Source organism: Danio rerio, chromosome 1 (genome assembly GCF_052040795.2).
Source record: "Danio rerio strain M-AB ecotype USA chromosome 1, GRCz13ab, whole genome shotgun sequence".
In the NCBI taxonomy this organism is placed as follows: Eukaryota; Metazoa; Chordata; class Actinopteri; order Cypriniformes; family Danionidae; genus Danio; species Danio rerio.
Window position 1 is genome coordinate 11564948 of NC_141021.1, and position 10815 is coordinate 11575762.

At 35.4% G+C, this 10815-nt stretch overlaps 1 protein-coding gene across 2 annotated transcripts; it reads left to right on the forward strand.

Annotated features, from left to right (window-relative positions):
• Window positions 1–3393: 3393 nt before the first annotated feature.
• On the forward strand, window positions 3394–10411 carry eif3f (eukaryotic translation initiation factor 3, subunit F). 2 transcript variants are annotated; one of them, NM_001200009.1, is made up of 8 exons: window positions 3394–3532; window positions 3712–3782; window positions 4921–5000; window positions 6155–6292; window positions 8677–8768; window positions 8860–8996; window positions 9875–9988; window positions 10290–10411. In NM_001200009.1, the coding sequence occupies exons 1-8, from the start codon at window positions 3421–3423 to the stop codon at window positions 10365–10367; spliced, it is 822 nt and encodes a 273-aa protein (NP_001186938.1). In that variant the 5' UTR covers window positions 3394–3420; the 3' UTR covers window positions 10368–10411. The 2 variants fall into 2 exon arrangements, with proteins under 2 accessions (NP_001186938.1, XP_087091891.1); XM_087235765.1 differs by having other exon boundaries at window positions 3409–3532; window positions 6155–6939; window positions 7001–8768.
• The last annotated feature ends 404 nt before the right edge of the window (window positions 10412–10815 follow it).

Genomic DNA, 10815 nt, shown 5'->3' on the forward strand with positions numbered 1-10815 from the left:
CGAAGTAACCTTCTTGCTGTGAGCAGTCAACAGCCTACACTGAAATCCTAACAAGTTGTTTTGACAAAGTAAACCATAAAAAAATAGTAGTGATAAAGTTTTCTTGTCATTTCTGGCACCCGGCATGCTTTAGTCTTCCTGTGACCTTGACGTCAAAGGTTGTTTACGAGTTTTTCCTTGGATTTGGAGTCCAATCTTTTCCTTCATTGTTCCTGGATTGCCTTGCAGCTTACAAACATGACCTTGAGAGCTGCAGGCACACACAACAGTTTGTGTTTCTGGTTTGTCACCATTTATTCTGCAAAATCTTGTAGAATGACTATATATATATATATATATATATATATATATATATATATATATATATATATATATATATATATATATATATATATATATATATATATATATATATATATATATAATTTTTTTTTTCAAGCAAAATTGTGATTAACCAATGACTAAAAATTCACCTAATGCAAAAATGTGAATCTACTCATAATTATTTTTAATAAAAGCTAGAAATTAAATCAAACTAGAATAAATCAGGTCTATGCTCTTTCTTGAACTTCTCATATACTGCTTAATGCTTTCATGTGGTTCATGCCAGTTCTTTTGACACTACCATTTGAAAGTCAAAGCAGAATTCGAATCTCGTCAAGCCAGATAAACACTTTTCCAGTCGTCTACTGTCTAATTTAGTGTATCTTGGTGAATTGTAGCCTCGGTTTCTTTTGTTATCTGACAGGAGTGTCTCCTGTGTAGTTTTCAGCTTCAAGGTTTGACATGTTGTGTTCAGAGATGCTCTCCTGCAGAACTCAATTGTAACAAGTGCTTATTTTCATTCGCCTCTTCCCTCTGGCATCAACAATGCATTTTCACCCATGAGAAATGTCACTCCCTTGGTATTTTGTGAGTGAAAAAAAATCCCTGAAACTTTGCAGTTTCTGAAATATGCTCAGGCAATCCACACAAAGCCAGGGTTGCATTGTGAAGCAAGTCTTTAAAGAACAAAAAGAAAGGCAATATCTCAAATGTGTTAAATAAGGTGCTTTTTATTAGAGTGGCTGATTATAACATACAGTAAACAAGGTTAGCATAATGGAGACAGCTGATTGGTTATATTGTAATATTCGCTATATCTGAGATTATTTAGCAAATGTTACAACTGTAAAACCTTTTTTTTGTTAACCTACTTTTATTTAATATTAGCTTTTCCATTACTTGTTTCTCATGTGATACTTCAAAATGTGCATTAAAAATGGTAATGGAAACCCAAAGGAATTTAAAAGAAACCCTGGGTAGTTGGCCTAATATAATGTAAATGGTGTTTATCATTTAAAAACACACTTATCTTGGACTTACTGTGTGGGGGTCGGGCGACATGTTGGCTCAGTGGTTAGCACTGTCGCCTCACAGCAAGAAGTTCACTGGTGTGTGTGTGTGTGTGTGTGTGTGTGTGTGTGTGTGTGTGTGTGTGTGTGTGTGTGTGTGTGTGTGTGTGTGTGTGTGTGTGTGTGTGTGTGTGTGTGCATGCGTGTGTGTGCGTGTGTGAGTGAATGAGTGTGTATGGATGTTTCCCAGTACTAGGTTGAAGCTGAAAGGGCATCCGTTGCATAAAACATGTGCCGGAATAGTTGGTGGTTCATTCCGCTGTGGCAACCCCTGATAAATGAATGGACTAAGCCACTCATTATTTTATGTGCAAGACAGCAGTCGCTAGTCAGAAACCACATGTCTGAAAGTTGCAACCAAAAAACACACAATGTGGCAGATACTAATATTTGAATTGTTCTTATGTTTGTAATATTGAGTTATTTTGATGTAAAAATATCAACAGGCAGTGTCAATATAACTCAGCGTTTCCATCTGAAACTTAAAATTAAGGCACCACCAGTAGTCCAAAATGCATGTTGTTTTTTTAAATAACAAAGATTTTTCAAATGTTTCCAAAGACATAATGTAAATAATGTCTCTCACTGAAATTACATTAAGTGCCCACACTTTTTCCTATGAAGGGCTTGATTGAGGGTGGTGGGCCGAATGTAAACATACCAAACTCTATTTCATTAAAGTTGCATTGGTGGTTTCCTAATTTAATATTTAAAAATAACTTTAACATTGCTTCATATTATCTTATGCAGATTTTATTATATAATGAACTTCATTCATTAATTCATTTTCTTGTCGGCTTAGTCCCTTTATTATTCCAGGGTCGCCACAGCGGAATGAACCGCCAACTTATCCAGCAAGTTTTTTATGCCAGCCGCAACCCATCTCTGGGAAACATCCACACACACACATTCACACACGCACTCATACACTACGGACAATTTAGCCTACCCATTTTACTGCATGTCTTTGAACTGTGGGGGAAACCCACACAAAGGCAGGGAAAACATGCAAACTCCACACAGGAACGCCAACTGAGCCGAGGTTCGAACCAGCGACCTTCTTGCTGTGAGGCGACAGCACTACCTACTGCGCCACTGCCTCACCTGTATAATGAACTTTTTATAGTAAAACAAAATTCATTTAAAACAGAATGGAGTTACACTAGTAAAGCTGCACCCTCTGCCTTGACTTGTTTATTTTCATTTACCTTTTTTTTGTAGATCAGCAATAAAATAATCAAACAAACCAAGGTTGCGTTAAATTAGAAATTAAGATCTCTGTTAAAGGCAATTGTCCCAACCCTCCCTATCAGTCTCTCTTCTCAGATGGGATGGTGGGCCAAATCAAAGATTATCAAGGGCCAAGTTTGGCCCACATGCCCTAGATTGGATACCTCTGGCCTAAATGATATGTTATTACAACAACTAGGCCTATAGCAAAACAAGTTGCCCAATAGCCTGTGGTTAGTTATATATTAGGCTACATGATAATACATCACAATTTACTGTTGTAAAACTAAAATATACTACAGTTGCCTACACAGTTTATTATAGATAATGCAGTAGCATTTATTAGCATGTGTTGTTAACTTAATACTTTATAGTATAGGCCTACAGTATAATAAACTTTACTATCATTTGTTTCAAAAACACTATCGTAGCCAATTTACTATGAATTACTCCATTATCTTTTCATGTGCGTTGTCTTGGCCATGTTTTCATCATGTCTAAATGTTTTGGATTGCTGCCATGTGGTTAGCTGATCCGATTTTTGGCATTAACATGCAGTTGTGTTGCTATTAAATTGTCCATTGAAAAAATGGATATGTACCAAGCAAACCTCGAAGAACTTTAACCTGACCCACCCACTAAAACTTTACATGCTGTGTTTAATTATTTATTTGATTATAATTTTTTACACATTATTTTGTCAGCCACCTACATCCGCTAGGGGGCGGCAGCGCGAATCCCACTGACGCGCTCTTCTTCTCTGTTTATCATCATCTTTTACTTCCTCTTCGAAATCATGGCGGTGCACGGCCCGGTCGTGAAAATCCACCCGGTGGTTTTGGCTTCGATTGTGGACTCATACGAGCGCAGGAATGAAGGAGCGAGTCGCGTGATCGGGACATTATTAGGTGGGTCATTGAATTCTTGTGTGAGATTTATGAGACAGTTGCGATTATTACAAACAACATGAGCGTCGCTTGGTCTTGTGGAGCATGTGTTGTAGTCGAGCTGAATGGCTGGGGTGGATGAGAAACTGTACAGATCAGCAGCATCACTTACCTGGTGGTTGTGTTTGTGTGTCAAACAGGAACAGCAGATAAACATTCAGTCGATGTCACCAACTGCTTCTCTGTTCCTCACAACGAGTCTGAAGATGAGGTGAGAAAAAAAGCATCATCTAATACATCCTTTACATTAGTGTGTGCCAGACATTTATGTAGCTTTTTAGGCATAACGAAAAACAAAACAATTTCACATCACAGGTATCTCACTGTAACTTTGTAATGGTCTAAAGGGTTCGAGTGAGACATCTGTGGTATTTCATGTTCTGTTGTTATGCATCTTTAGCTAATTGATTGGTTGAAATACACTTACAAACCATCAGCCAAAATTGAAGTGAGGTAAAGTTGATTTTATATTTGCACATTCAGACTTTCACCTTCTTAATGTAATTTCAGAAAGGTATTCTTTGTCAAATCCTAAACGGTCAACTCAAATTAACAGCCAGTGACTATTAAAGTACAACATTGTTTACAGTCAGTTAAATGGTGCTAATGTGGATTTAAAGTAGGCATGGGCCGGTATACAATTCTGACGTTAATATTCTTTAATATAAATATCACATTTTCACAGTATTACATAGTGATTACGGCTCTGCTAAATGGTAGCGCTCCAGTTTTTTTTTTTTTTTTTACTGTTTACAAACTGGTAATTCATCTATAGCAGATAATTTTGGCGGTTTTAAAACATCAGTTTTTTTTTTAAATCACTGTGTACCTTGAAAACGGTTATCGTCCCATGCCTATTTTGAAGTCATGCATTTCAGACCGATTATTCAATGTAGCCTGGTAAACAATGTAGGGACCTTTCATAGAGTTCATAAGCTTTTTTTTTTTTTTTTTAACTATAACAATTTGCTAATTTATCTGTATTAGCCTTTTCCCAGAGATGGGTTGCGGCTTGAAGGGCATCCTCTGCTTAAAAACTTGATGGATAAGTTGGCGGTTCATTCTGCTGTGGCGACCCCGGATTTATAAAGGGACTAAGCCGACAAGAAAATGAATGAATCTGTATTAGCCTCTTTAAAATTTGCTTTACTATTTTATTGAACACGAGTGTCTGAATGTTCAAATATAAAACCAACTTAATTCAAAAGTGTCATGTTACATGCTACTGTATTTTTGGACATGTACCATATGTTATTTATGCTTTACTAAGGAGCACCAGCATTTAATCATCATCATTGTGCAATTTATTTACCTTTTAAAATTATTTTTATTTTATTTTTTTTAAATAGGTGGCTGTTGACATGGAGTTCGCCAAGAACATGTATGAGCTTCATAAGAAGGTTTCGCCGAGTGAAGTCATTGTTGGATGGTATGTGGCCGCATTTCCAAATTAATATAATTCTTTTCTTTGCTAAAGTTTTGTTAAGTTATTGTTGTAAGCACATTTTTTGTTATATTTTTAGAAGGTTTAGAAACTTTTGTGAACATTTGTTATTTTTCATTTAATGCATTTTGCTTTGCGCTATGGTAAAATAACTAAAATAAGAAAATTAAATAAAATGATATTTTTTTCTCCTACAGTCCCATGATTTATTTTTGCAGCCATTTTAAATGTATATCTCATGTTTACAAGTTTATATTTCACAATTCAGATATTCATTTCATTTTCATTTGTTGTTCTTACAGTTCAGTTTATATTGCTACTCTTTTTTTTAAGTATATTTGCCTTTTATTCCATTGTAAAAGCAAGCTTCCATTAGGCCTGTCACGATATATCTAGTTTTTGTTGTACGGTATATTGCACCAAAATACATTGCGATAAATGATTTTATTGTGATTTTAATACCATTCTATGCCACTCATTATATAATACCAGAATGACAATATAATATCACCACAATGCAAGTACACTCATACAAAGAACACATAATATTTTATTGTTAAGACTATTTAATTTAGTTATCCTATGGCTTTGGAATGAGATTGTAAAAACGCATATCATAAATAATAATAAATGTTAACAAAAAGGTGCAAGGCAAAAAGTAACAGAAGCTGTGATATCTGCTAGCAGATCTATTTTTAGTTGTCAGACACCCACATGAAAATCTTCTATAGCAATTTATAGTAAAACCTGTAGAGCTTTTTAAACCATACTGACACCTCAATAGAGATCGAGATGTTGCAAAACCAGCTGAAATGTTGCTAGAATTCATTTTTATGTATGGGCGATATATATTGCATCACTAAAAATGTCTGAGGTCATGTCAATATAATATGACACGGCTTATCAATGCGATAAGTTCATATATTGATTACTGTGACAGGGTAGCTTCCATAATGTAGGTTATATCTATATATCAAAAAAGAATAATTATACAGGTAACAGAATTATTAGAACTTAAAATGGAAAATATTACAAAAATGACTATCTAAAATATTTCAAAATATAATAATAGAATCTGATTTCAGATAAACTTAAGGAATGTTGTTTCACTGAAGAAAGAGGCTGTGTTGTTTTTGCAGGTATGCCACAGGATTTGACATCACTGAGCACTCGGTTCTGATCCATGAGTATTACAGCAGAGAGGCTCCAAACCCTATTCACCTCACTGTGGACACGGCACTGCAGAGCAACAAAATGAACATCCGGGCCTACGTCAGGTAACACAACCACAACAAACAAATGCTGACTAGTGTACAATAATCGCTTATGAATTAAAATTTTATGTTTACATAATAATGTTGTGTACTATCTGTGCATATTTGTTATGGGTATAAATAAATGCATGTATCCACGTATATGCATATATAGAAAATGCTTGTTTATATTTATATTATCAAAGATTTTTTTATAGCAAATGATATAATAATTTATACAGTTTAAGTCAGAAACTAGGGGTGTCAAAATTAATCGTTTCTTCGGTGCACCTCGATGCAGACATGGACAATTTGGTATCGGTTCAGTAATAATCATAACTGGTTAATACTGACGTCATTTACCTCATATGCGCTCTGTCATGAGGGAGGCGATAGTGAGTATTTACAACGCTCTAACTACTTAAAACTCATAAACTGTGCACGATTTCACTGTGTGTTTGCTGGATCAGTCTTTCACTGACATATACAACTATTTCACTGAGATCGAGAGAATGAAAGTACTCCATTTCTCTCTCTCTCTCTCTCTCTCTCTCTCTCTCTCACACACACACACACACACACAGTGGCTAAAGAACCGAGCGCGTGTCTTCAGAGTTTTCTCCACCATGTCTATCATACATCAGCTGTGAGATCGCCCCTGCCGCTTATCAGTGTCACTCATCTGTGAAGAGCGCAGCACTTACGTTTTTTATCGCAACCGTGTTTGTTGAGGGTGTGACCAATCAAAGAGGTGTGAGAGAACTAGACAAGGATCAGAAATTGAGCTTGATATTTATATTTGTTTATATTATTTGCTTAATGCTCGTTTTGTTTAAAGTTACAGTTTATATATCTGACTGTTTGCATTAAATGACAAAATTGTATTACAAATAATATGTAAATATAAATAACTTCATACATTTTAATACAAGAACTGCTGCTGTGAAGAAAATATAAAACTCTGTATGAAAAGCACCGTCAATGCACCGTGATGCACCGAAATATCGAATTCAACCGAATTGATGGCATGATAATCAGAACCGAACTGTGAGACTAGTGTAGGTTCACAGCTCTATTCGAAACTGTAGGTCTTTTTTATTTCTGTTTAACGGAGAGAAGATTGTTTATTACATTTCTTAATATAATAGATTTAATAACTCATCTCTAATAACTTATTTCATTTTTGCCATGATTACAGTACAAAATATTATACTTATTCATCCTTCTGCACGCTGTTTCTGTTGTTCTGCAATAACACTTCCCAAACGCAAGTTGGCAGTGAGGTGTTAATGTTCCTCTGTGTCGAGTTTCTTCGCCTGTGTTTTGTGTTTTCTGAACGCTTCCTTAATTTACAAGTGGTTCAAACTCGCTCATTTTGAGGCAGGAACCGGCGGACATGCAACAACTTTATCCGTAAGGTAAACACAAAACTTTCCATCCAGAGGTCCTTCACGGGACTCCACACTTGTAAACAATTGCTCTATTGGGCTCGCGCGGCTTTCGGTCCCGCCCACACTCGCGGTACCAAGCCGACCAATCACAGAGCTTAACGCTACACATCGTTGCAATGTGTAGTTACATTTTTGGAGAGGTGCACGTTAGCCAGGGCCAGGGCTACGCCTCCACGCATAGGCTGCACCATAGTATACACGTGAGCTTGACACAGAAGTAATAATCAGCCTTTAGGCTCCATTTAGTCTTAGTTTTAAAATGGCATTTTAGAACGGAAACGATCCACGTCCACACTGGCGTTGCACCTAGCCTTTCTGAACAGATCTCCGTCCACACTATACCGCTGAAAACGCACATCACGTGACTACATACACACACACAAGCAGTCCATGTCGGTCAGTTTGTCAAGGATGTACCGCTGCATTGTGTCTCACTATAGTTGTTAAACGTGATATTTAATTAATCTGGTCTCTATCTAACGACTCTTCTGTCTTTTCAATCTGTCAGAGAATGGGTCACAGCGTCAGTACACTGCTTCAATCTTTCACTTTCACGCTTGTACTTAGTAATTTTATCGAAAACCTCAGATCCTGTTGGTTGTGCATCTTTTTTTATCTATTCATGCCTGAGTCCCTTTGATTGACAGGTGGTAATTTGTGTGTAACTTATCTTTATTTATTTATAAATTGGTCATGGGTAAAACAAAGACGGGTCAGGTAGTTAAAACGGTAGGCTACAAATAATTTAATTTGTTAGGAATTAATGAATTTTTCATAAATAATTAATTTGACAACGATGTCATTGTCTATTGCAATGTTTCACATTAGACAACATATCATGCAATTGGTCGACATTGCCCAACCCTAATCTGGAACTCATGTTCTGTGATACCCCCTTCTCAGAGGTAGATTTGCTCTTCTTCATTAACAGTGTTTTTCTGTTGGTTGTGCTGTTAGTTCACAGATGGGAGTGCCAGGCAAGACCGTTGGCGTGATGTTCACCCCTCTGTCAGTCAAGTACATTTACTACGACACAGAGCGCATTGGAGGTCAGTTATTGAATGGATTTACTGTGTTTACAGATTAGGGTGTTTTCTTGTAAGTATATTTTTCTAATGGTTTAAACTTATTTCTCTATAGTGGATCTTCTCCAGAGAACTCGTGCGTCTCCCGGTCGCACCAATGGACTGACCACAGATCTGGCCCAGGTAGCCGGTGCTGCAGGACGCGTGCAGGAAATGCTGGCAACAGTGCTCTCTTATATAGAGGATGTGTTGGTGAGTGCCTCTTTTGGAAATAATGTTAGTACGTGATCCAGTCAGTCCAAAACAAAGTACTTTTAGTAAACCAATTATAGCTTATTTACATTTTTTTAATCATTGCTCTTCTGCACATAAATGTGTTTAAAGATGTTGTTTGTAATACATGGCAAAAAAAATCTGAATGTGAATTCAGTTTTAATTTTAATACAGTTTATATTTATTTTAGTTTTTTTTAGGTATGTATTTGTATTTTGTAATGCTATATAAACGTATTCATGTACATCTATAATACAATATGATGGATGGATGGATGGATGGATGTGTGTTTTCTAAAATAACACTAACTTGGGTGGGGCAATTAATCAAAGGTGGTTTTCAAGTGTAAAGGCTACACAAAATCATGTTTAAAAAACATCTAAATAGATTTAAGTTTTTTTATTTATACATTTTTTTTATTTTAGATAATTGTTCTGTGATGATGGGCACTTTTTGTCAGTGAACTACAGCTATGTGTAGTAGTAAATGCTGCTACATCTGAAAGCATTTGAAAATAGCACACTTATTAACATTTTTACTCCACATTTTTTTTTTTGTGTTTGAAATAAATCCTCCTGTGCGATGATTCCAGTCATGTGTTTATTATTCATGCTGAATCAATGAAAGCAGTTCTGTTTCGAATAGAATTTGGGTTTCTGGCTAAAGTAACGCTCTATAATTTATTTATTTTTTTGGAATTATTTTTTCCCACTTAAAAAAATACTTTAAACTTTAATAAGAAAAATAATAATTATAATTCTAAATGCCATTGCACGTTTCCCAGTTTTTTTTATTTTGTTTAATTTTTTTAAATAATTGAACAGTGCATTTATTGTTTCATTGCTGTTTTTTTCTAGTCTGGTAAAGTGATGGCAGATAACAGTGTTGGTCGTTTCCTGATGGATCTTGTGAACAAAGTGCCCAAGATCCCAGCAGAAGACTTTGAGAACATGTTGAACTCCAACATTAATGTAAGTGTCATTAAATACAGGGATAGTCTGTGTTTACTTGCTTTAAAATCAGGGGTCCTATAGTGTTGAGTACTTTAATTTGGGGGTGGGGGTTGTCAAAGAAATTGCTGTACTGATATTTTAAGTATAGATTGTTTTAAAACAATATTTAAATTTCCAAAAGATTCACACAATCATACCTTATTCGATGAATAACATATAACTTGTAAACTCCAAAAAAAGTGTGAATCTTGTAATGTCTTCTAGATTAAACTGAAGTTGTGTGCTTTCATAGTTCTTACTCTAGTTTGTTTCTTTTCAGGATCTGTTGATGGTGACCTACCTGGCCAATCTCACTCAAGCTCAGATCGCGCTTAACGAGAAACTAGTTGTTCTGTGATTTGGAAATTAATATTAATAAAAAATTTTTGTCATTCCAGAAAACTGTTTAGAATTTTTTCAACATTGTTACATGTCTGGGAATTTGGGTAATCCTTAACATAAGAACATTCTAAAACACTGGGTGAATACTTTTTAAAATGTTGATAGAACATTCTGAAAACATAGGAACTTTTCAGAACATTGAGGGAACATTCCAAAAATATGGGAACCTTCTAACACATTGAGGAAACATTCTGAAGGAGTGAAGGAACATTATTACAATTATGAAAACATTCCAAAAACGTTGACAGAACATTTCAACATTCCAAAGCACAGAGGTAACATTCAAAAATATTGAGAGAACAATGCAAAAACATTTGAATATTCAAAACATTGAGAAAAGCTTCTAAAAACATTAGAACTTTACAAAACATTGAAGGAATATTCTGAAGGAACATTATACAATC

Bases quoted from the DNA above. Each gene is read 5' to 3' on its own strand.
- eif3f (NM_001200009.1), top strand. From the start codon at position 3,421: ATGGCGGTGCACGGCCCGGTCGTGAAAATCCACCCGGTGGTTTTGGCT. The intron at 8,769-8,859 runs GTCAGTTATTGA...ATTTCTCTATAG, and splicing joins CGACACAGAGCGCATTGGAG to TGGATCTTCTCCAGAGAACT. The intron at 9,989-10,289 runs GTAAGTGTCATT...GTTTCTTTTCAG, and splicing joins TGTTGAACTCCAACATTAAT to GATCTGTTGATGGTGACCTA.